The sequence below is a fragment of the Lepidochelys olivacea genome (genome assembly GCF_965140295.1).
Source record: "Lepidochelys olivacea isolate rLepOli2 genome assembly, chromosome: 2".
NCBI classification, from domain to species: domain Eukaryota; kingdom Metazoa; phylum Chordata; order Testudines; family Cheloniidae; genus Lepidochelys; species Lepidochelys olivacea.
The window spans coordinates 232,271,252-232,298,470 of NC_140412.1; the positions used below are offsets into that span (position 1 = coordinate 232,271,252).

Sequence of the window (27,219 nt, forward strand, 5' to 3'; positions counted from 1 at the left end):
GGCCTCATGGACTTGTTCACGTCCAGCTTTTCTAAATAGTCCCGAACCACTTCTTTCATCAGAGAGGGCTGGTCACCTTCTCCCCATGCTGTGCTGCCCAATGCAGTAGTCTGGGAGCTGGCCTTGTTCATGAAGACAGAGGCAAAGAAAGCATTGAGTACATTAGCTTTTTTCACATCCTCTGTCACTAGGTTGCCTCCCTCATTCAGTAAGGGGCCCACACTTTCCTTGGCTTTCTTCTTGTTGCCAACATACCTGAAGAAACCTGTCTTGTTACTCTTAACATCTTTCACTAGCTGCAACTCCAGGTGTGATTTAGCCTTCCTGATTTCACTTCTACATGCCCGAGCAATATTTTTATACTCATCCCTGGTCATTTGTCCAATCTTCCACTTCTTGTAAGCCTCTTTTTTGTGTTTAAGATCAGCAAGGATTTCACTGTTAAGCCAAGCTGGTCGCCTGCCATATTTACTATTCTTTCTACACATCGGGATGGTTTGTCCCTGTAACCACAATAAGGATTCTTTAAAATACAGCCAGCTCTCCTGGACTCCTTTCCCCCTCATGTTATTCTCCTAGGGGATCCTGCCCATCAGTTTCCAGAGGGAGTCAGAGTCTGCTTTTCTGAAGTCCAGAGTCCGTATTCTGCTGCTTTCCTTTCTTCCTTATGTCAGGATTCTGAACTCGACCATCTCATGGTCACTGCCTCCTAGGTTCCCATCCACTTTTGCTTTCCCTACTAATTCTTCCCGGTTTGTGAACAGCAGGTCAAGAAGAGCTCCGCCCCTAGTTGGATCCTCCAGCACTTGCACCAGGAAATTATCCCCTACAATTTCCAAAACTTCCTGGATTGTCTGTGCACCGCTGTATTGCTCTCCCAGCAGATATCAGGATGATAGAAGTCGCCAATGAGAACTAGGGCGTGCGATCTAGTAGCTTCTGCGAGTTGCCGGAAGAAAGCCTTGTCCACCTCATCCCCCTGGTCCGGTGGTCTATACACACTCCTACCACGACATCACCCTTGTTGCTCAGGCTTCTAAACTTAATCCAGAAACTCTCATGTTTTTCTGCAGTTTCATACTTGAGCTCTGAGCAGTCATACTGCTCCCTTACATACAGTGCAACTCCCCCACCTTTTCTGGCCTCCCTGTCCTTCCTGAACAGTTTATAGCCATCCATGACAGTACTCCAGTCATGCGAGTTATCCCACCAAGTCTCTGTTATTCCAATCACATCATAATTCCTTGACTTTGCCAGGACCTCCAGTTCTCCCTGCTTGTTTCCCAGGCTTTGTGCATTTGTATATAGGCACTTGAGATAACCCGCTGATCGCCCCTCATTCTCAGTATGAGGCAGGAGCCCTCCCCTCTCACATGCTCCTGCTCGTGCTTCCTCCCGGTATCCCGCTTCCCCACCTACCTCAGGGCTTTGGTCTCCTTCCCCTGGTGAACCTACTTTAAAGCCCTCCTCACTAGGTTAGTCAGCCTGCTCGCGAAGATGCTCTTCCCTCTCTTCGTTAGGTGGAGCCCGTTTCTGCCTAGCACTCCTCCTTCTTGGAACACCATCCCATGGTCAAGAATCCAAAGCCTTCTCTCCGACACCACCTGCGTAGCCATTCGTTGACTTCCATGATTCGACGATCCCTACCCCGGCCTTTTCCTTCCACGGGGAGGATGGACAAGAACACCACTTGCGCCTCATACTCCTTTATTCTCCTTACCAGAGCCACGTAGTCCGCAGTGATCCGCTCAAGGTCATTCTTGGCAGTATCATTGGTGCCCATGTGGAAAAGCAGGAAGGGGTCGCGGCCCGAGGGCTTGATGAGTCTCGGCAGTCTCTCCGTCACATCGTGAATCTTAGCCCCTGGCAAGCAGCAGACTTCTCTGTTTTCCAGGTCAGAGCGGCAGATAGATGACTCAGTCCCCCGAAGAGGGAGTCCCCGACCACCACCACCTGCCTCCTTCTCTTGGGAGTGGTGGTCGTGGGACTGCCAACCTTAAGACAGTGCATCTCATGCCTTTCAACTGGCGGAGTCTCCTTCTGCTCCCTTCTCCCAGACATATCAACTGGGCCACTCCCCGCAATGGTACCTGTGGAGAGAACATGAAAATGGTTACTTACCTGTATCTGCGTTGCTGGTACATGGACGTTCCCCCTTCTTCTTCTGGAGGTCAGAAGAAATGTTGCCAAATTTCTTCACTGTCCTCCTGTGCCCGCTGCGCAGCCTGCTCTGAATCTTCAGAACCTTGTGCCCTTAGAAGCATATCCTGACATCTGTCCAAGAAATCTTCAGATTCTCTTATGCAACGCAGGGTCTATACCTGTTGCTCCAGACCTTGAATCTTCTCTTCCAATATGGAGACCAGCTTGCACTTTGTACACATAAAGTCGCTTCTGTTCTGTGGAAGAAAGACGAACATGGCACATCCAGTGCAGGTCACAACAGCTGAACACTCCCCATCCATATTACCTTCCTACTACGAGCTTCCTCAGGAGATGCAGTAATTACTCAGAAAAGCTGTTAGGGTGTAAGCCTCAGTGGGCTCACCCCAGGCAAACTCCCAGGCAAACACCTGCTGTTTGCTGCTCTGCTGTTCCTCGCTGCTCAGCCGGTTCCCCACTGCTCAGCTGGTTCGCGGAGCGCCGGCTTTTTTAAACAGCCAGGCTCACCTGAAACAAAACACTCCCAACTCCCGCCCTTTTCAGTCAACCAATCAAGCACTCACTCAAACTTTCAAGCTGCCCTCACTACAAACACTCCGATCCTCTCAACAAACACACACTCAGATACCCAGATACTCACCAACACAGATCCCAGGTAAACTCCTGCTGTTTACATTTGGAAAGCAAAGTGAGGTTTTGTACTTGGTCATAGATTAATTCTGTGATTCAGAGCTAGTGGAATTAATTTTGTAACCACTAGCAAAAAGAATAATGATTAAATATGACGATCATGTCATATTATTGTGCTGTAGATTGAAGCAGAGGAATGTATTTTACCGTAAAGCCAAATGGAAACCCATGTGATCTAGGGCAGTGGTTTTCAAACTTTTTTTCTGGCGACCCAGTTGAAGTTGATGCCCACGATCCAATGGAGCTGAGGATGAGGGGTTTGGGGTGTGGGAGAAGCTCAGGGGTGGGGCAGAGGGTTGAGGTGCAGGGGTGAGGGCCGCAGGGTGGGGTCGGGAATGAGAGGTTCAAGGTGTGGGAGTGGGCTCTGGGCTGGGGCAGGGGTTGGGGTGTGGGCGGGGTCAGGGATTTGGGCTGGTGGTGCAAGCTCCAGGGTGGGGCCAGTGTGAGGGGTTTGGGGTACAGGAGGGGGCTCTGGTTTTGGGGGGGGTTCAGTCTGGGGCAGGGGGTTGGGGTGTTGGAGGGGGTCAGGGCTCTGAGCTGGGTGTGCAGGCTCTGGGGTGGGGCTGGGGGTGAGGGGTTTTCGGGTGCAGGAAGTGGCTCTGGGTTTGGAGGGGGCTCAGGGCTGGGGCACTGGATTGGGGCACAGGCTTACCTCGGGCGGCTCCCAGTCAGCGGTGCAGCAGGGGTGCTAAGGCAGGCTTCCTGCCTGTCCTTGCACCACGGACCACGCTGTGCCCCGGATGTGGCCAGCAGCAGGTCCGGCTCCTAGGTGGAGGCACGCAAGCGGCTCCGTGTGGCTCTCGCCTGCAGTCACCGCCTCCCCAGCTCCCATTGGCCAAGAATGGGAGTGCGGAGCCAGTGCTCGGGGTGGGGGCAGCACGCAGAACCCTGTGGCCCTCCCGCCTAGGAGCCGGTCCTGCTGCTGGCCACTTCTGGGGACTTTTAACATCCCGGTTGGCAGTGCTGACCAGAGCCACTGCAACCCAGTGCCTTACATTCCGTGACCCAGTACTGGGTCGTGACCCGCACTTTGAAAACCACGGATCTAGGGATCAGAAATATAAGAGGAAAACCAATTGGATGGCGAGCAGTTACTTTTGTCAAATCAGGATAATCTCAGACCATGCTAGCAATCAGGAATGCCAACCCTTTGCCCTGAGTAGCCAGTGGGAAGTGGAGGAGAGAATTAAATAGACGATGCAGCTTAGATACCTTCAAGGACTTTGTTCCTCAGCAAAGGTTTTTTAGTCACCATTGGACATAAGCACAAATATGCTAAATAAACCTCATGCCACTAGACTGAATTCAGCTGGGATTTGGAAACAAAAGTTGGAGTAGGGTGGCTGAAGAAGCTCCAAGGCAGTGGAGATGAAAGAGGGGAGCCATAGTTCAAAATCCTAGCAAATGAGCAAAAGCTATTCATTTTTGTGTAGGTGTTCAAAGCATTGTGGTTGTTTTTAATAACATTCTTAAATGGCTTTTGAAGTACAGTATCTTCTCACTCTGCCCCCTGCCAACAGACAGTTGCTTTCCAAAGGAGGTGGGAACCTGCTCTTTAAGTGACTCTTAAGTAATGCTGTGAGGGAAAACCTACACCATTTATTAGCCTTTAAAAAGTGTTGTTACGGCATTACTTTTTTTCAGCCTGTTTCTGGGCAGTGCATTAATCAACCGCTACTGATTCCAATGTTCTCTCTCCTTCCCTTGATGAGGGCTGGATTAAAACCTGACCATTATGCAAATGTGTCCTGGGAACCAGGATCCTCCCCATCTTGTGCAGGGGCCTATCACATTTGCAGTCCCTTGCTTTAGGGAGGGCATGCTCCTTATGTGACTTTGGTCTAAAAGGAGCATGGAGGAGGCAGGGCCATGACCCCTTGCTCCTCCACCCTGGCTCATAGTACAGGCTCAATGTCCAAGCGGAAAGATTATGGTGTGTTAAAAGAAACTCAGAGAAGGACCATTTCTCCTGGAGGACTGCGGCTCCATACCAACCCCTTTGCAGGGCTGTGTTTAAATCACACAATTTAACCCTGGGAAATTTGTGGCTCTTGTGGGAAGTGAGGGACCCAGGAATCTTTTGGGCAGCAAGACTTTTCAATTCTGTGTTGTGGTGTGGATGAAAACTTTAGTGATGTAAAAGTGCAATTTGGTGGTTCTTGGTTGAGGAATACTGGGTCCCACTCACAACTACCTCCTTCCTCAGAGGACCAGTAGGACCATAAGCCATATTCTGAAGAAGGCCTTGGAGAACGAAATCAGGACTGCTGGGAGAGGGTTTATACCCACATAGGAAAACAAGCTTCCTGGACACACCCAAGGAATATTTTTATCCAGTGGGGTTTTGCGGGCTATGAAGCTACTCCCTAAAATGTGTGTCTACCCAGAGTGGGGAGCAGTCCACCTCCAAATGTAGCTTTCCCACACACATGCAAAATGATCTGTCTGGTTTGGTCCAGAAGGTGGAAAAGTTTGGAGTCATAGTTCAGTTAAGCGGCTGATAATCATCCCAACACTGAATGCTTATTTGAGCTTTATCTAACATTGCCATTTACTTTTTATGGGCCATAGACTACGTATCGGAATGTAGCATTTTCTGGACCCAGTTAAGCTCTTTCAGCTTTTTAAGCCACAGATAGCTTTATCTTCAAGCTTCACTTGCCACAAAAGAAGCTAACAAGATCATTTATGTAATGCAGTTCAGCAAGACCCCATTACTGGATAGTCGCCCATTGCTATTCTAACCCAATTTCCCTCTTCCTAGCACCTACATACTAGTAGTTTGAAAGAATAATTTGATTCCTTTCTCTCTGTCCATAATTCAATTGATAGCAGAAGCTGCTGATGCTCAAACAACAAAGCTATAAGGAGCTAAAATGCAGTTCTTAAATGAGATGGGCAATGAAGTTATCAGCACTGATATGAAAGTTGTTGCCTTTACTGCAGAGATGTGTGGAAGTGAATGAGTTAAGGACAGAGATACTAATAAAAAAAACTTTAATAAAGGGAGCAATTCTACAGGCAATATTGTTTTGTGTTTGTCACACTTTCAAAAAATGGTGTCCAGTTAGCAAGACATATGTGAACAGGAACATGACAAGTTTGAGTTGATCTTGTTGTTGCAAGTATCTTGCTAATTGTGTCATTTCACAGGATGTTGTGCTCTGTGTACACTGCTGTGTGTAAATTTAGTCAAACAATCGATGATCTAAGAGTTTGAGTTTATTTTTTGCATGTGAGCCTAGGAATCTAGAATTTCATGTCTTGCGGATGCTTAGGATGCATAAAAATGCAGGTAGGTCTAAGAGTCAAAGGCTGTAATGTTTTCTAAAATGTGCCCATTTATTTTTATAGCAACAATTGTCACAAATGCTAGTTCTGGATTTCCACAAAGGTACAGGTGCCCCGAGCCTTTTAAATAGAAGAAAACTGCGGAAACCTGTTTAAAAAAAAAAAGATTAAATCACAAGTGTGACAACATTTGAGAAAAAATTCAATTATACTGCCTGAAATTCAAATGATCCCATTTAAAATGGCTTTGATGTTAACTGTTACTTAGTATTAGCAGAGCTAATCTCAGAAATGAAACCAAAGCAAAAAAAGTATATCCATTAAACTGCTTGAGAAAGGAAAGACACACTGAGGAGAGTTTTTAAAAAATGCTTCTAGAGAGGCAAACTGTAAGAGTTTTCATGTGGGGGAATAAGATGACTGGTATTCTGTCTGAGGATATGAAGCTGATAAACAATGCACCGTGCATATTGAATGAGAATTTAAAGTGAAGAGCTATTGTGTTACCCTGACCGAAGTAGTAAGCATAATGCATGGTATGAAAGTGTAGTCTAAGAGCCAAAGCATGCCGATAAGAACTTGATGGCAGATGTTTCAGGGAAATGTACAGAGATATAATCTGGGGAGAGAAGTGTTTTGTTGTCTTTAGATGAAAGATGACTTTAATGAAAGTCTAACAGGTTTGGGAGTTTGAAAAGGCACAGGAAAAAGTATGTGCATCTCTGATGTTTGCAAACCAGAGAATACTCCTTCAGAGGGAATCATGTATCCCCTTCGCCTCCACTAAATGAAGGCTGAACTATGTATGAAATGTTGGCAATATATTAGTGATTAATATGCATGGAATAATCCAGTATCTGCTGACAATCTGTGCAGTCACTGTCCCAAAGTGACCTACGACAGGACAGGCCTGTCAAGGTTCCTCCCCCACTCTGAACTCTAGGGTACAGATGTGGGGACCTGCATGAAAAACCTCCTAAGCTTATCTTTACCAGCTTAGGTCAAAACTTCCCCAAGGTACAAAATATTACACCCGTTATCCTTGGACTGGCCGCTACCACCACCAAACTAATACTGGTTACTGGGGCAGAGCTGTTTGGACGCGTCCTTCCCCCCAAAATACTTCCCAATACCTTGCACCCCACTTCCTGGACAAGGTTTGGTAAAAAGCCTCACCAATTTGCCTAGGTGACTACAGACCCAGACCCTTGGATCTTAAGAACAATGAACAATCCTCCCAACACTTGCACCCCCCCTTTCCTGGGAAATGTTGGATAAAAAGCCTCACCAATTTGCATAGGTGACCACAGACCCAAACCCTTGGATCTGAGAACAATGAAAAAGCATTCAGTGTTTTACAAGAAGACTTTTAATAAAAAATAGAAGTAAATAGAAATAAAGAAATCCCCCCTGTAAAATCAGGATGGTAGATATCTTACAGGGTAATTAGATTCAAAAACATAGAGAACCCGTCTAGGCAAAACCTTAAGTTACAAAAAAGATACACAGACAGAAATAGTTATTCTATTCAGCACAATTCTTTTCTCAGCCATTTAAAGAAATCCTAATCTAACACATACCTAGCTAGATTACTTACTAAAAGTTCTAAGGCTCCATTCCTGGTCTATCCCTGGCAGAAACCAGCATACAGAAAGACACAGACCCTTTGTTTCTCTCCCTCCTCCCAGCTTTTGAAAGTATCTTGTCTCCTCATTGGTCATTTTGGTCAGGTGCCAGTGAGGTTACCTTTAGCTTCTTAACCCTTTACAGGTGAGAGGAGCTTTCCCCTGGCCAGGAGGGATTTCAAAGGGGTTTACCCTTCCCTTTATATTTATGACAAGGCCCAACAAAGAAAATAATGGAATGCCACTAGCCATCATCTTCAACCCCCAACTAAAACCTCTCCAGCGCATCATCAAGGATCTACAACCTATCTTGAAGGATGACCCATTACTCTCGCAGATCTTGGGAGACAGGCTAGTCCTTGCTTACAGACAGCCCCCCAACCTGAAGCAAATACTCACCAGCAACCACACACCAAACAACAAAAACACTAACCCAGGAATGGAGTACTTGTGGCACCTTAGAGACTAACAAATTTATTAGAGCATAAGCTTTCGTGAGTTACAGCTCACTTCATCGGATACATTCAGTGGAAAATACAGTGGGGAGATTTATATACACAGAGAACATGAAACAATGGGTGTTATCATACACACTGTAAGGAGAGTGATCACTTAAGATGAGCTAATACCAGCAGGAGAGTGGGTGGGGGGAAGGGGGGAGAAAACCTTTTGTAGTGATAATCAAGGTGGGCCATTTCCAGCAGTTGACAAGAACGTCTGAGGAACAGTGGGGGAGGGGAAGGGGGGAAATAAACATGGGGAAATAGTTTTACTTTGTGTAATGACCCATCCGCTCCCATTCTCTGTTCAAGCCTAAGTTAATTGTATCCAGTTAGCAAATTAATTCCAATTCAGCAGTCTCTCGTTGGAGTCTGTTTTTGAAGTCCTTGCAACAAAGCCTGTTGCCAACTATGTCCACATATCTATTCAGAGGACACCATCATAGGGCCTAATCATATCAGCCACACTATCAAAGATTTGTTCACCTGCACATCTACCAATGTGATATATGCCATCATGTGCCAGCAATGCCCCTCTGCCATGTACATTGGCCAAACTGGACAGTCTCTACGTAAAAGAATAAATGGACACAAATCAGACGTCAAGAATTATAACATTCAAAAATCAATCAGAGAACACTTCAATCTCTCTGGTCACTCGATTACAGACCTATAAGTGGCAATTCTTCACCAAAAAAACTTCAAAAACAGACTCCAACAAGAGACTGCTGAATTGGAATTAATTTGCAAACTGGATGCCGTTAAATTAGGCTTGAATAAAGACTGGGAGTGGATGTGTCATTACACAAACTAAAACTTTATCCCCCACTACTGTTCCTCACATGTTCTTGTCAACTGCTGGAAATGGCCCACCTTGATTATCACTACAAAAGGTTTTTTTTGTTTTTTGTTTTTTCCTCTCTCCTTCTGGTAATAGCTCACCTTACCTGGTCACTCTTGTTACTGTGTGTATGGTAACACCCATTGTTTCATGTTCTCTGTATATATAATATCTCCCCGCTATATTTTCCACTACATGCATCCGATGAAGTAAGCTGTAGCTCACGAAAGCTTATGCTCAAATAAATTGGTTAGTCGCTAAGGTGCCACAAGTACTCCTTTTCTTTTTGTGGATACAGACTAACACGGCTGATACTCTGAAACCACTCTAAACTCTACATTCACCTTAACTTCTGGGGAAGGCCATGTGACCAGGTGACATTCCCAGAAATGCCTACTTCTTTATAACCAAATCCTGAGATCCTTCCTCAGTTTCTACTCAAATTTTTAACCCAGTCCTTTTTCAGGCTAGCTCAACTCAATGAAAGCTTATATCAATTACGGACCAAGTGTGAGCCTCAGCACTTGGCTCTTAGAAAATACTTCACCCATTACAGTGTGAGGCGGCAGCAGCAGCCTTCAGCCACTGCAGGAGTTTCGAGAGATCAGAACTGGCATGTTTAAGGAAGTAGTAAAGTAGCACTATATTTACTATTTTCTTTAATAAAATGTATCTTCAGTGTGTATATTCTTTGCTGAAAATATAGGCGTTTTTATTATGATGTTGTTAATTCTGTAACCAGAAATTGGGAGAAAAAAGAACTTTCAGGGAGTGAAAATTACCTCTGCTTTGCACAACTTAGAAAATGAAGGAGGAGAATGGGCAGTGTCACTAACTCTGATTATAGAAGCCTGCTGAGAACAATACATGCATGTTTCCTAATAAAGGCCCAGAAGGAACTGAAACTTCAGTATTTTTTTCATCCATGTTTTCCTCTTTTTTTATACAACATTTTGAAAATGCAATTGATTGTAAGTTAGCTTTGATGATTAAGCAAATTTTCACACAGGCTGTCATAAATATAAAGGGAAGGGTAACCACCTTTCTGTATGCAGTGCTATAAAATCTCTCCTGACCAGAGGTAAAGTCCTTTTACCTGTAAAGGGTTAAGAAACTCAGGTAATCTGGCTGGCACCTGACCCAGAATGACCAATGAGGGATCAAGATACTTTCAAATCTGGAGGGGGGGGAAGGCTTTTGTCTGTCTGTGTGACACCTTTTCCAGGAACATATCAAGGATGCAAGCCCTCCAACTCTTGTAAAGTTAGTAAGTAATCTAGCTAGAAAATGTGTTTGGTTTTCTTTGTTTAGGCTTGTAAAATTCGCTGTGCTGGAGGAAATGTGTATTCCTGTTTTTTGTGTCTTTTTGTAACTTAAGGTTTTGCCTAGAGGAATTCTCTATGTTTTGAATCTGACTGCCTGTAAGATTATCTTCCATTCTAATCTTACAGAGTTCTCTTATCTTTTTTTTTTTTGTTCTTCTAATAAAGTTCTGTTTTTAAGAATCTGATGGGTTTTTTGGGTCTTAAAAATCCAAGACTGGTTTGTGCTCATCTTGTTTATTCTCAAGCCTCCCCAGGAAAGGGGGTGTAAGGGCTTGGGGGGATCTTTTGGGGAAATAGGGACTCCAAGTGGTCCTTTCCCTGTTCTTTGTCTAAATCACTTGGTGGTGGAAGAATACTGTTCAAGGACAAGGCAAAGTTGGTGCCTTGGGAAATTTTTTAATCTAAGCTGGTAAAAATAAATTTAGGGAGTCTTTCATGTGGGTCCCCACATCTGTACCCTAGAGCTCAGAGTGGGGAGGGAACCCTGACACAGGCCAATGTATGTATACATGACACACCATGCTTGGGAAAAATACCTTTGGAAAGTTTAGCTCTGTCACTCTGTCTCAGTATTGGTTAGGGTTTTACAAATGCTTTTATTTAGGGCAAGGTAGAGCTAGGTGGCATTTATGGATCCTGTCTGAAAAAAAATTACCAGCCTTTGAGGCAAACTTATTTCTAGTCACCTCAATCCTGCTCAGTGATGAGTGTCCTGAATTCTGATTAAAGGCACTGGAACTGAGGGCACTCTACACTTTGCAGGATCAAACCCAAGGTGATTTGGAAAGTAAAACCCTCTCTGCCATGTGGCTGATTGATTACATTCCCCCTGCTTTGGAATGGTCACCATTGAGATTGTTGCCATATGGTTGTATAAAGGTCCTCTCTTGGGGTGCATGGTCTTATGGTCAAGGCTGCAACTCCTGACAGCCAAATTTTGGGGAGAGGAGCCCAGGCCTTTCCACTCCACCAGGCTCTGACCCAAGGCCCCGTGGGCTACCAATAATCTGGCAACTAAGGCTGCTTAAGACTGTCCTCCCTGGGCCTCTTCCACTTGTCTACCACCCTGGGGTCAGCTTAGTCCAAGGCTTTCCCCTGGTGGGGAGACCCAAACCACAATAAGTAAAGGGGGGTACCAAAGTCCAAGGTCCACAGGATACTTTCCCAGACACAACCAGAGAGTTGTGTCTGGGGTGATCCTCCCTTCCCTCAGGGAGGACCCCTCTGGGCAGCTGTGTCAGAGTCTTAGGCTTTGCTCTGCTCTGCTGCAGCTGGGGACTGCAGGTCTGCCCACCTCCAGCTCTGCCACCCAAATGAGCTAATTCCCTGCCTTTTAATTCTTCCAGCAAATGGTGCATTTCCTTCAGGTGGGGGAGGGGCGGCATGTGGGCGGGCAAGCTGAGCCCAGAATAATCCCTTAACCTCTTGTTGCCAAGTATGGGTTTGTACACCCCATCACATGTTGATATCTGTTTAAGATATTTTTTTCCATCTACATTTTTTTGAATATTTTCAAATCTTTTGGCCTGCTTGGTTAAAGTAAATACAAAGTTCAACCTTTAAAGCTTTTACATTTATTGAAATTGTTTCTCTTTGTCTCTCTTGCAGTTCTTCCAAATAAAATTGTTTTTGGAATTGAACCTGGACTAGTTTGTGTTTGATGTAGAGCTGCAGTTTTAGATAATTAATACTAATTTTCAGTAGATTCCTCTGATAGCCTTCAGGTCCCTGTTGGTGGATTCATTAAATAAGAGGGACAAATTTTCAAAGAGATGCTACATATACTGTACAACTATTGCTATACTCGTGGTATTTGTACATGATTAACAAGATTAAATGCAATGACTTATTTTGATTTACATACTTAACAAATTATATACAGTGCTTGTCTTTCCCCAAAATAAAATAGCACATCAAAGCTGAGATGAGTTACTGTCAGTAATTCTGTCATAAAATGCTACTGAGCTGTTTGTATTGAATTGTTATGAGCCTACTGAATGACAGCGTTCCAGGGGACAGGCACAGTCATTCATAACTCACATCTTTCTTGTGACCTTACTGTCTGCTCTCATTTTTCTTCCTGTCATGAGCTTCCTAAAAGGTCTTGTTTTATTTTTCTTTTTAGATTATTCCTCTCTATTAAACCATTTGGGATCCTTTCTCCCGTTTGGGGTTCTAAGACTATTACTGACACAACAGTATTAAAAAAAAAAAAGCCATATGATCCCTACCTGAGTGAGGAACGCTCTCAACATTTATCAGAGTAACAGCCGTGTTACTCTGTATTCGCAAAAAGAAAAGGAGTACTTGTGGCACCTTAGAGACTAACCAATTTATTTGAGCATAAGCTTTCATTAGCTGTAGCTCACGAAAGCTTATGCTCAAATAAATTGGTTAGTCTCTAAGGTGCCACAAGTCCTCCTTTTCTTTTTTTGAGAGGTAGAAAACAGGCTCCTTCCTGTTTCAGCTCTAGCTCAGACCAAAATCAAAACCACAGGGGCATGTGCAAGTCTGGGAATGGCCCTGTGTTGGATTCAAAGTTCTAGTATTGGCCCATCTCATGAGTGAACAATTTTTGGATCCAGTTGAGTTAGCCTTCCTCACATGAAGCCAACAGAAAGCCTGACTCTGGAAAGTTTGGAGGATTGGGCTGTTTAAAGTACTCTAAACAATATTATTTTAGGAAGACTTGACGTCTGTAACTGTCTATGGGGATGGTTGAGTTTTAAGAGGAAAATAATGAGAAATGGAAAGAGAGGCAGAACCTTTATGTGTTTTCAAAAAGGACTTGAAACCCTCTGTTTTATTTTAAGTTTTATTCTGGAAATTAAGCAGTACATTTTTCAAACCAGGCTTTAGGGATTTAGTCCCCAGCAGGCACAGGTTTTAAAGCTGACTTGTGATGCTGGGTACCTCAGTTTTTGCATAGGCAGCTTGACAACTTTGCAGGATCTAAGTTTCGTATGTCAAGAGCTCAGCACTTTCTGAAAATCAGGACTCTTTCAGCAATGACAACTTGGTCACATAAACCCTGAGGCACCAAAAATCACTAGACACATCTGGAAATCTCAGCTAGAATCCACTGATGCGTATGTCATTTGAAGAGCTGCATCTGCCTAGTGGGCTACAAAAATGGATAGACAGACAAAAACTGAGCTTTCTCATTTTTCCACATCTTGGATTGGCAGGAGCAGAAGCACAGGTCTCTATTCTGCTCCTTGCTGAGAAGTGAGAGACCTGAGTCTCACAGAGGGGATTCCAGCATCAAAACACCAGGTCAGCTATTGGAAGGCCTCAATTATATTTATAATATCAGCAAGCAGAGCAAATGTGAGCAGTCACAAGGACTTCACATAAACCATTTTTATTGATTGATTTTATTTACATACCATGAAAAGTGTGTGAGGTGCTGTGCAGAAAGTAAGAAGACATGGTTCCAAAGAGTGTGCTGTCTAATCCAGAAATATATAAAGGACAGGGGACAAATGGGCAGTGACATTTAAACAAGCATCATGTTAGTTCCAGAATTGACTTGTTTTTTTGACGGGGAGGCAAGGATTGTTTTATATTTTTGGTGATATTTATCATTTGGTAAAATCTTTGGAGTAAAGGACTAGGATTTGCAGGCCTCTTGGAAAAAGTATGTTTTCAAAAGGGACTTGAAGGAGAGGGTAGGAGCCTATTGCCCATTGGTTAAAAGGATCTCATACAGGTCGAAAAGGCATAATGGAGGAAGGCATACAGAAAGGAACCCTGGAAGACCCTTTATAAATATGAATAATGTATATTTTCAGACATTTATGATGTATCTCTTGAAAGATTTCTATCCCTGATGAAAAGGCCTAGAAGAGGATATTTGTTCTTGGGGGACCAGGAATATTTAGCAGTTGTTTTCATTGCCTCCATCCAGTTAGTAAAATCCACTATCATTTCCTGTGTGTCTGCTGATGTAGATATCAGATGCAAATGAGGTGGGGAAAGATTTTGAATTCCTTTGTCAGCATGGTATGGGGAGAGAAGGAGAGACATGGCAGCAGTAAACAATGGGATTCCAACAATATTTTATTGTACTATCAAGGTATTTTTTTCAAAGCAGGATTTTATATTCAGTCTGGAATATCTGGTGTGTCCTTGTGTCAGAGAGTTAAAATCTCTTAGCAGGTTACTATAGATTGTTGTGTAAGGAAATATCACTTATTCGTCTGCATCTCAGGTCAGTACTTAATATTATTATGAACACATTATAACAGCAAAGAATTGCATAGTCTTTACCACACAGGAAAAATAATAAATCTGGTTCAGAAAAGAAAAGGCAATCAAATGAAGGTAGTAATAAATCTTAACCCTTGTCCCTCTTTCTTATTCCCAGTGGGAGGATAAGCGGATTGGGAACTTCAAGAGGAGTTTGAGCCTAATGAGAGGTTATTTCCTCTGGAGTTCTTTTAACTGAGATTAAGGAGAGTTCTAAGCACCTTAATTTCTCCAGATGAAGACAAACCTGAGGAAAATCAGACATTAAATTTAGTGAAATCACTATAAAATAATTCCCATCAGACCACAAGAGGAAGTTTTGGATTCCTCTCCAGAAAACCCCCATAGATGCGGTTTACTCAGAATATAAATTTCCCAATAAATCTTGGTGTGTAAATATACAAATCTAAACTTCTTGCAATATATAGAAAGGTAATTCTCCCATTGTTTTGGGGCAGCTGTCACTTAGCATGACTGGGTGCTGGCAGACTGGAAGTCATGACTACTATTATTGGAAACCACTGTCAGTTGCTACTCTATTGTTGCTGATGATGCCTTGACTAGAGCTGGTCAAGAATTTTTTATCAGAAAGAGAAACATTTGGAAAGAATCGCTGAGATCCTGTGCAGAGAGGGAAGTGGGGGTATGGAGGGTTTGAGGACTGAGTAAAAGTTGATAGCTGGGATCGGGGACCTGGAATTCAATTAAACTGGAGAAGTGGAGTTTGTTAGCTAGAAATATGGTGTTAATGAAGGAGAGAATGAATTTTAGTGGAAGAAGTCAGCTTAGTCAACAGATTTCCCCAAACGATTCTCCACAGTGTGAGAGCAGGAGCAGATGAAGTGGCTGTTGGGTCTGAACCAGGAATGTGGGTTGGCATGGAAGACATTGCGAAGGGAGCCAAAGAGTCAAGAATGGAGGAGAGTGAGGAATGAAAAAAAAAGGAGAAGAGAGAAGGGAGGAATGGGTTGAAAGCAGACAAGAGGTCATCAACATTGATAGACTGGAACTCAGAGAAAGGCCGAGTGACAGGACATGAGGGAGGGGGCTGATGAGTGATCCTATAAGATACAAGGTGGTGGCCAGAGAGGGAGAACTCACCAACAGAGATATCAGAGCGAGAGCAATGCATGGTAAAGATCAAGTCAAGTGAACAGCACTTTTGGTGAGTGGGAGAGTTGGAAAGGGCTGCAGGTTGAAAGGAGACGGGAGGGCAAAGAAACGTGCAGCGAAGGGTTCGGCAGCATGGAAGCTGAAGTCACTGAGGATGATTGTGGAGGATTGTGAGGAGATGAAGAGCGAGATCCAGGGGTCAAAATCAGAGAGGAAAGCTGATGGGGAGGAGTTGGGTGGAAGATGGGTGACAGGAATGTGGAGAGGAAGAAGAGAAAAAATGTGCATGCCGTGCTGTTCAAAAGAAAAAGAGAGACTGAGAAGGGGGATGAGGGAGGGTTTCAAAGTGGCAGAAAAGGGAGAGTATAAGCCCAACACCCCCGCCACTGTCTGATCCGGGGTGGGGAATGTGAGAGGATAGGCCTCCGTGACAGAGGGCAGCTGCAGAAGCCATGTCAGACTAAGAAGTCCAGGACACTGCAAAAGCCAGGAGTGAGCTCTGAAAATGTCATGAATGGCTGTGAACTTTGGAGAAATGGAATGGGTGATCTAGAGACGGCAAGACAAGGGAGGAAGATGGAGAGGGATGGATGGGAGGTTAGGAATGGTGGCACAAGAGGGGCAGAGGTGATGTGGTGGGACGGGTGTGGGAGGTGGAGAGGTTCCGGAGAGAGGGAGGGAGGTCAGGGATGTGGCAAATGTCACCCAAATTGAGGTGGAAGAAATAGATGTAGGACCTAGATTGATGCTGGTAGAGAGAGGCAGGAGGAAGTAGGGCTGGTGGGAACTGTAAAGGGGTGAACATGACACGGCAGGGGAAATAAAGCCTGTGGGGGAAAGAAAGGAGGAAGGTAAAGGAGGATGGGTACTATGAGGCAAAAGAGGCATGTCGTGAGAGCTAGGAATAAGTGGCAGATGGACAAGATTACACACACACGCATACAAACACACAAAGCAGAGTTTGAAAAGTGCTGTGAAGATACTTGTACATTGCCCCACGCTGATAGGGAAAGTAACAACCAGAGTGACCACAGAAGCAGCAGCACTGGTATAAGTACCAGAAATAACAACTTTTCAATATCATTTATTACTCTAATGGAGCATATGTTTAGCCTGGGCCTTTCGCCATCAGCCCAGGTTGAAACAGCAGTCCAGAAAAACTCAATATGTGTGTTTGTCAGTAGAAGAATAGCTTCTTAACAAATAAAAAGTCTCTCTCAGTGGTCTGCAACCTTTTCTGGACTGAGTCACCTTTCTTATTGTCATATCTGCTGCATTGTTGTATGTCAATACACATATGTATACATATAATACATAAGGGTCACAAGATGACTGGATGCAATAGGAAGGTCAAAGGCAAAGCGTAGATTATTTGTTTATTTCACCCTGGAGTTTGTTTGTTTTTGTAAAACAGAAGGAATGGCTGGAGAATGCTGTAAACAAAACAATAATTCCAGAAACAGAATCCAGAATATTGTCAGAATGAGCTGTGAGCTGGTGATGCCAGGTACATACCAGAAAAAAGGGTGCACCTTACATCCCACCTCATGCTGAACCAGCTTCAGTGACTGGCATTTGTTGGGAGGGGGGAGGGAACAGAGACAGGGCAACTTCCATCCCCTTTTAGCCCCTTCACTTCCAGTGGGTGGCAGCCACAGTGCAAGGGCTACATTGTTCAGGGCACCTGAAGCTCTGGTTGACCATTCCTAAATACAGCTGTGTAGAGGAGGGTGTGTCTCACTGCCTTGTAGTTCCCTGTGCAAGACACTACTATAATATATGGTTTCAGAGTAACAGCCGTGTTAGTCTGTATTCGCAAAAAGAAAAGGAGTACTTGTGGCACCTTAGAGACTAACCAATTTATTTGAGCATGAGCTACAGCTCACTTCATTGGATGCATTCATCGGAGCTGTAGCTCACGAAAGCTCATGCTCAAATAAATTGGTTAGTCTCTAAGGTGCCACAAGTACTCCTTTTCTTTTTACTATAATATATGTGCAGTAAATCGCTGAATCCAGTCGTCATGGATAGAAATGGAAATCTAGCCTCCTGGCACCCTGCCCTATGCTTAATCTGTATGACTGTATATATGGCTTTTTGAGATAGGAGGATACATCTCCTCCACTTTTACAAAATTTGCATGTGAAAACATTTGAGCAAAAGTGTATTTTTGCGTATTTGCACACCTCACTGTGAAAATATTCCATCTTCTGTGATTACCCAAAGAATTGACACTTTGGGGCTGTGACATTATACAAAATGGCTTGGTAACAAATTTTGCACGAGTTTTTATGAAAATGTTTAATTAGTTTCATCCACTCCTTTCAGCACCCCTTTCACATATACCGTGGCGATGAGTGTGGCATCAGAACCTGAACAGAAAAAAATGGAATAGTTAGTCAAAATGCCCTTTAAAATCAATAGGAATTTGACTGAGTAAGGAGTGATGAATTTGGGCCCCTGATATGGTTAAATGGGGTACATTTAGGCCCTGATCCTGCATGAATTTACATACATGCTCAACTTTACACACAGATAATTGATCCATTGATTTTGATATGCATAAATTAAGTACATGCTTAAGTCTTTACCATATTAAGACCCCCAATTCTGCAATGCCCAGAGGTACTGGATATTTCTACTTCACTTTGTTTCAATTAAATGCTTAAATTGATAGGAATTCTATCATCATTTAGCATTTTTAATATCCGCTTCAGTTTAAGGCTGTTTTTAATTCCCCAATCAATAGACATTACTCTACTTCTTTTTGTAAAAATTAATCAGTGGTTTCTTTCTAATAATGTTGGGGAAGTTTTCCCGTACCAAAGAGATTTCAAGGGCAGACTGCACGTATGTGCCGAGACAACAAAACGATTAAATGCACTTAATGCCAGAGAATGCTTCTGTTCTGTTTTGTCTACCATGCTGTAAAACTAAAAGCCGAATGCTTCTCTTGGTGTTCATTCATTTTATTTGTGTGCTGGATAGATGAGAGTGATTTTCAAATTTTAAACCAATTAAACCTAATAAATTGTAATCCTGTTTTAGAGATTGTTCAAGGAAAGTAGAATCAAAGGGATGGACATTTTGGAGTTACTGAAACCTTTACCACATAATGTTGCCTATGTATTTTATGAATAAAAATAATACATGAATGAAATAACATTATATTTGACAATCAATTTTACAAACTTTATTTCAATCAGTGTTCACTATATTGCATCTACCTGATAGAAGTCCCAGGGTCATCCTAGAATCCTTACTCCTGATTTCAATCCTTCACCTTAGTTCCCCCCAAAGAGAACATTTTAATATACACTTCTGCTTTCAGGCTGTAGCTCCAAAAGAACAGTTAGAGAGAGACCCACATTCACTTGACTAAAGAATTTCATCACCCTTAATTACGTTGCTTGTAGACCAAAATGGGAGTTGACACACCTGATGAATAGATCTATAACATTTGAACGCAGAGAAACAGAATGGGAACAGGAGTTTCATTGTAAGCAAATTAGTTATGTAAGTCATAATTGTTTTTAATCAACATCCATCTCATTTATATTGCTAAGTACCAATGAGAGGCCTTTGTTTGTTATTTTATCTTTAACTAAACATGCCATAGGTTCTAAATCAGTGAGACATTACAAAAGGTCAAAGGCTAAGTTTGCAGTGTGTGTCTCTGCTCAGTCATTACCACGACCTATGAGAGATATCTATAGCTAATGATGAGACACTATGTATAGGGCCATCAGTTCAATGCTGTTGGAGTCAGTCACTTAGTCGCATCTCAGTTTTTTCAATGTGTGATGTGTCTCAGGACCTCCTTTTAATACAGGTACCAGCAATTCCATGCTTAAATTATTAGGAAATTTGTAAAATGGATTAATAAAATATTTGCGTACACGGATTGCTTATGTAATACCAAAAGTACTCCACTTCACTTCTCTACCTCTCTCAGTCTCCATAACCAAGTGTGATGCAATATTATTCACATAAGCATGCTCCCAACAGGCATACTATATACCAAGATGTTATTCATCTTTTTGCTTCCCTGCCTACCTTTACTTTTGCCTCCATTCCTTTTAGATTTTGCTTGTTTACAAACTGTTTGCTACAATTCTTCATTATTGGTCGTATTCGATAGGTCACCTACATTACATGGTGTTCATTCAGCTTGATTAGGTGACTGATTATTTTTTTAAATAGGAGAATAACAAATAGCTTTAAGGTGGATAGACATTAAAATATAGCTTGAATATATGTTGTTGACAACTAAAGTTCACTATTCCTCTGCCCTTTTAACTATCTGGTAGTAATCACCAATATGCATAATCCTATCCTTAGCTAAAGACAATGAGAATCAATAGGTCCATCTCAAGATGAGAAACATATTGTCTGTGTAGCATTAATCAAGCTAAAACTACAATCCAAAATTCCTAGGAAAGGAAAATTCTGGTGTTTGATAAGGAATTTTCCAGCTACTGTTAGTTTTACAAACGAAGGACTTCCATAATTTACTTATGGATGAGACTTCCATCTCTCTTGATCTAGTAAAGGAGAAACCCTGTGAGGCAACAGACAAGTGTAAATGTCCCCTTTCCTGTGCAGAGTACCCCATTGTCTCCTATATGTTAATTAAGAACTAGAGAAGTAGAGAAAAATATGTAGGTTTAAATTAGTTAGGAATAGCCTGACTGATGATCCAAAAACCTGAAAGCTCCAGAGATCAAACTTCCTGGTACCTCAGGAGCTTCCTCTCTCTCTTTCTCTCTCTTTCCTTCCTTCCTTCTCTCTCTCACGCTCTCTCTCTCTCTCTCTGTATATATAATATATATATAATTTTGTGCCACCTTGGAAACCATACATTTGTTTACTTTGTGATGCAGATAGAAATCTCTATATGTGAATAATCTATCTTGTTCTTCTAATGTAATGTCTCACATCCTATGATAAGCCTTGAAAGATGTGAAGAGTGTTAGATATAATCAAAGATTGATCAAATCAAAGTACCATGTGTCTACAAGATTTAGAAAATCATAGGGATTTTGTTTGTTTTCTCTGATTAATGATTGTTGCACTCCAGAAGCGATAGGAACTATATGGCACTGGAAGGGAAAAAAGGAATGTTAAAGATAAAAGCCTCTAGCAAGGGTATAACTTCAGAATACTAAGAGATATTGCTTTAAAGGGAGGATTTATGTTAATAGTTGGTGCAAATAATGAAATGAACTGAATTAAACCCTCCAACTAAAGGAAGCATTGAATAAATGTGTTACATATTGATATCATCTACTGGATATCAACAAAAAAGCAGAGAAACCAAGAGAGCTAAAATCTGAGCACTCAGTTGGCACATGTCAATAGAAATCAGAGGGTAGCTTCCTTCAAGGAGCTTGAAGTCAGTGTATAGAAATCTGAGGGCTCCACGTGGGACCCCAGAGGGTTTTGGGTTTTGTTGTTGTTTTTTAGAAGAGATTTTGAAGAGTTTGTTAATCCCCTGTACAGCAAAGACTCTCCCCCTTGTTTAATGCCTGTGGGGGAAAGATTCTCCCCTTCTCACAGGCCACAGGACTAAACAGAGTTGACTGAACCCACAAACTAGCTGCAGAATCTCCAGTGCGACCAAAACCTGCACCAGCTATATAGAAAGGACTCTTCCTTATTCCAGGGGTAACAGGATAAGAAGAAGGGGTGAGATTTCATTTCAAAGGTTGTATTTCCTTTTTTTTCTTTAACATACAATACTGTAAGGTATCTTGCTGAGTCTACATTCTTTAATGAAACCTCAAATAGCCATATTTTAGGTTTTAACTAATGATATATCTGTGCCATCTTTTGTAAGTCCAAGCAAATTGGCTGAAGAGAGATTGAACCATAAATTTAAGCAATTGCTTTTGATATTCTAAACTTGTCCCTTTGGACCAATCCATTCAAATAGCAGGAACCATTCTCTTAAAAGTGCCTTCAAGACAAGTGTATGTTTTTTCTTTGGAGAAATACTGGAAGTGTAGCAAATGTGGTAGGTACTAAAGAGTTGATTATCAATAAATCATAAGTAAATGTTATAAGAAATCATGGTTATTTGCTCTGCTCCTTGATATAATTGCTGAGCCTCAACCCAAGTCTTTGACAGTTGCTTGCAAGACTGTATTGGTGATTTCAGTACATGCCAAGAACTTGGTTGTGTCTGTATTTTCTTGGTAAACTGTTGATTGTATACAAATGTGGTTCTGGGTGAGTTAATAAATTGTTGTTTAGTTAAGAATAAACAAATGCACCTATATAAGAAATATAATTTGAGTTAAAAGGAGACATTACAATAATTTAGCATTAAATAGTAAGCTAACACTTCTTGAACTCAATTAAAAAAGGTTTTCCTATTTAGATTCCATTCTAATATTAGCTATAACACTTATCCAATTGGGAAATCTAGTTTGTTAGATTTTAGCTTTAAAATCTAACTGATACCAAGCATATTCATAAAATGGATCCCATGGCAAAATAAAAGCTTCTAAAATACAAACAATTCGGTGACAAACCATTCGTTCTAAACTGTGTGAAAATCTGTGGGCCACAACATTTTCACAAACAACTAGAGTTTGAACAGTCACAGCTACAGATCCACCAACCATAGTAAATAAATTCTGTGATTTTATTCACAAAAATACTTGCAAGTAATTTTTTACTATATGATGAATTATAATATTGATATTCCTCGCCAACCTACTAGAATTCTTTGCGGGGGTCAACAAGCATGTGGACAAGGGGGATCCAGTGGATATAGTGTATTTAGATTTTCAGAAAGCCTTTGACAGAGTCCCTCACCAAAGGGTCTTAAGCAAAGTAAGCAGTCATGGATTAGGTTTTCTCATGGATTGGTAACCGGTTAAAAGATAGGAAACAAAGGGTAGGAATAAATGGTCAGTTTTCAGAATGGAGAGAGGTAAATAGTGGTGTCCCCCAGGGGTCTGTACTGGGACAACTCCTATTAAACATTTTCATAAATTATCTGGAAAAAGGGGGTAAACAGTGAGGTGGCAAAATTTGCAGATGATACAAAACTACTCAAGATAGTTAAGTCCCAGGCAGACTGTGAAGAGCTACAGAAGGATCTCTCAAAACTGGGTGACTGGGCAACAAAATGGCAGATGAACTTCAGCATTGATAAATGCAACGTAATACAAATTGGAAAACATAATCTCAACTGTACATATAAAATGATGGGGTCTGAATTAGCTGTTACCACTCAAGAAAGAGATCTTGGAGACATTGTGGATAGTTCTTTGAAAACATCCACTTAATGTGCAGCGGCAGTCAAAAAAGCAAACAGAATATTGGGAATCATAAAGAAAGGGATAGATAATAAGACAGACAATATTATATTGCCTCTATATAAATTCATGGTATGCCCACATCTTGAATACTGCATGTGTAACCCACACACCTCCTGGGTGTGGTGTTCTGTCCCATCTAGTGGCACCGAGACCACTTAGAGAGAGAGATTAATGAGTTTTCTCTATAGCCTTAGCTAACAGCGAGTTGGCTTTTAGCTCATGCAATAGAGGCTCATGCACTAAGCTCCAGAGGTCCCTGGTTTGATCCTGCCCACCGGTGACAGGGGTCTGTCGACGTTACACATGCAGATGTGGTTGCCGCATCTCAAAAAAAATATATTGGACTTGGAAAAGGTTCAGAAAAGGGCAACAAAAATTATTAGAGGTATGGAACGGCTGCCGTATGAGGAGAGATTAATAAGACTGGGACTTTTCAGCTTGAAAAAGAGACAACTAAGGGGGGATATGATAGAGGTCTATAAAATCGTGACTTGTGTGGAGAAAGTAAATAAGGAAGTGGCATTTACTCCTTTTCATAACATAAGAACTAGGAGCCACCCAATGAAATTAATAGGCAGCAGGTTTAAAACACACAAAAGGAAGTATTTTTTCACACAACTCACAGTCAACCTGTGGAACTCCTTGCCCGAGGATGTTGTGAAGGTCAAGACAATAATAAGGTTCAAAAAAGAACTAGATAAATTCATGGAGGATAGGTCCATCGACAGCTATTAGCCAGGATGGGCAGGGATGGTGTCCCTGGCCTCTGTTTGCCAGAACCTGGGAATGGGCAGCAGGGGATGGATCACTTGATGATTATTTGTTCTGTTCATTCCCTCTGGGGCACCTGGTATTGGCCACTATCGGAAGACAGGATACTGGGCTAGATGGACCTTTGGTCTGACTCAGTATGGCCATTCTTATGTTCTATTCAAATACTAAGCATAATGTATGCTGTACATCTGCTCAGCTTGCATACTGGGATTGTACTACAGCCTTTTGAGGCTAATTTTTTATTTACATTGGCACACTTGTAATTCAGGATGTTACTGTTTCCATTTAAAGCATATTGGGTAAACCTATGGATTTCTTATCTTTGTTAGTTTTCTTATTACACTTATTACCATGGTAACAATTGGAAAAGATTGTACCTATTTGAGAGAGATCCCCTATATTTAAAATTGAAGAAATATCCTTGTAACCAATAATATATTTCCAAACACAAAGAATGCACCTGAGTCAGGTATAAAGTCAAACGTACTGCTGCTGACATTTTTGATCACTAGTATTACCCAAACCAGCATTAACTATTACAGTGGGTATTCTCAGAATGAAAATACAGACTGATTTGTGTGTGTGTAAGTGTAAGATAACAACATACACTGCTTTGAAGTTTGGTCATACACGCAGTAATTTGTGTATTAGTGCTCCATCCATTATAGATGTTTTTTGTGATTTGTATGATAGTCTCTTCATCTTACTCTTTTTTCCTCTCTATCCCAGCAAAACATGTGTCAATCATCTACTGACAAAATTCAGTATAATACTGGAGTATCAAGGGGCATATCTCAGGGTCTTCCCTTTGTCTTCATGCAGTAGTAATTTAGCAATCTGTGCTTTACATATACCTTACTATACATATCTCCTTTCATCTTCAGACTGATAACGGCCTTTCAAAAGCGTGGAGTGAGTCTGGGAACCCTGCTGATGAATGGAAGAAAGCAGAATTGCACTTGGGGAAGCTGAGGAATTTTGAAGTCATATTTGAAGGCATTCGTGCCAAAGACCTAGGTGGAGGAGCAGCAATAGATGATATTGAGTTCAAGAATTGCTCCATAAGTAAGTGAAAGGGACTTGTTTTCTGTGGAAATAGCTGGAATGGAAAGAGTGAGCTCATGACTGATTTTAAGCATATTATGGTTTAACTGATAAGATTTGCCGTGATGTCACTATATATAAAATCAGTCATGAACAAATTATTTTTATTCTTGAAATTCTAATAGAAATTCTGTTTAAATGGGAACTTTCACACCCACGCAACATTCTCAAGCAAGTGGACAAAAAGCCAGTAAATATCTGAATTCTCTTTCCTGCTTTTTAAGCTATTTGGTTTTGAATAAAAGCCCATTGGCTCCTATGCAACCAAGGAGGAGGGCATATGAGCCAGTTTACCTACCTAGGTGCCATTCTATGCCTGGGAGCAAAAGCTTCCCCTCTCTCCCCACCTTGGGATCAGAGTAGCTCTGTGTCTGTGGACTTCACTGTGGGCATCATTCTAGTAGCCTTTTGGGGGATAGGAAGGAATTTTTCCCTCACTGCCAGATTGACCCAGGCAGGGTGGCTCCCTCTGAGCAGTGTGGCATCCAGTGGGTAGGTTAGGTCATATTGTATTCCTGCTGTTGTGACTTCACAGTTGCCAATGCAGGTAACTGTTTAATAGGGGGTCCAGTTGCCTGATAAACTGAAAGTGAAAGTTGTTTCCTTAAAGAAGGTGTGGAATGGGGTTACAGCTCCTAATGTCTGGTACAGTGAGAAGACCACCACTTTTGCCCTTTCCCTCAACCCTTATATGAGAGGGGAGCAGTGGGGTCCCAGCAATGGTTCTGGGAACAGGTTAAAGGTGTGGAGGGGCTGAAAGCAGCCCTCCCCCAAGTTGTGCAAATAACCAAAGGAAGGTTAACCTTCACCGAACAAGTTATTGCTGGATTGTGCCCAGATGTATTACATTAATAAAGCTGTGGACTAGTTAAACCAAAGTCCAGGTGTCTTGTCAGTCTTCCTACAGTGTCCGGGACAATTTACAAATTTGAGTTCACCACAGAATTTAAGAGGGATTCAGCTAACAAAAATGACAAGGAAATTACAAAAAAAAATGTAAATCATGTCATAAGTCTGGTACCAGTTTATTTTCATGTGAATATAATGTTTTAAAATAATAGTGCACATTTGCTAGTGCAATTAGTAGAAGCAAAATCTATTAGTACTTACAATTACCTCTATTTGTACTTACAAATACCCATACATTATATGAAGTTAAAGGTAAACGATGTATGTATTGAGGTTATGCTGTAAAATTTGCTTCTACTAACTTTACGAGCTAACGAGCTCTGCATTTTGAGAGTGTATGCAAATATATATATATATATGTATTAGTATTGGTATTATATACAGATAAATATTCATGGTTCTCTTTAATTCCATATATTGTAAGATATTTTGAAAATAACACTATATTTATTATTGAAAATATTCTATATAGAACTGTCTTTATATGAAAGAAAATGTTTGCCTCAGTAGGGTGCTCATCAATGGATTTTCAAATTCCAAAATATATGTAAATGTTGAAGGTTTACTTTAGGTTTAGTCTCTCTGACTTATTGTCTGAACCTGAATGTTAATATTGTTTTATAACCACCCTTGCGTGAAAAGACCATTGCAGTAAGGCAATTCAGAAGTAACTTTGGTTTATTATGATGTTTTAGCAACTATTTGTTTCAAGAGCACTACTTCAACAATGGGCTCTCCTGAGAACGCAATTCTATATGAGTTAGGATTATTTTCACATACATTACAATTTCTGCAACACCACAGTCCTGTGTAATTTGCAGAATGTTAGGGTTTATGAGCATTGGTGACTCGTGGGATGCTTTTCTTGTAGGTGTCTGGGCTATGCTGTTGAACTCCAAAAGGAGGCCAAGTGATTATGAGAGAGGCGCAAAGCTGTTTTATAAACAAAACTGAAATGAAAAAAGATCTAGTGAGGAAAGTTAGAAGCACAAGTTAATCTTCCTTTACAGAGCTATCACTTGCCTGGCAGATGTCTCTGGCAACATTATGGGGAAATTTTTACAAAATGGTGAATTACTCATTTATCTATTGGGCACAGTGAGGTTTTCATTAAACTTCAGGTGTACACATCCAATTTCTTTAATAGTCTCCTTTTCTTTTAGCTTTACAAACACCATGTATTTCAGCCAATGGAAGGAAAATCTCATTCCCCAGTAATTTTTTGAATTTCTCTGTATTTACTCTCTGGATAGCCCAGAGTTCTATAGGTTACAATCTCAGATTCTACACTTTGGTCTTTGT

At 41.6% G+C, this 27,219-nt stretch overlaps 1 protein-coding gene across 1 annotated transcript in view; it reads left to right on the plus strand.

Annotated features, from left to right (window-relative positions):
- The window catches only part of MALRD1 (MAM and LDL receptor class A domain containing 1), a gene marked incomplete at both ends in the record, with an annotated part of 444,317 nt that overhangs the window by 290,134 nt on the left and 126,964 nt on the right, over positions 1-27,219 (plus strand). The window contains one exon of the mRNA XM_084621129.1: positions 24,789-24,969. Coding sequence (XP_084477255.1) covers positions 24,789-24,969 — 181 coding nt within the window. The remainder of the gene's footprint in view (positions 1-24,788; positions 24,970-27,219) is intronic.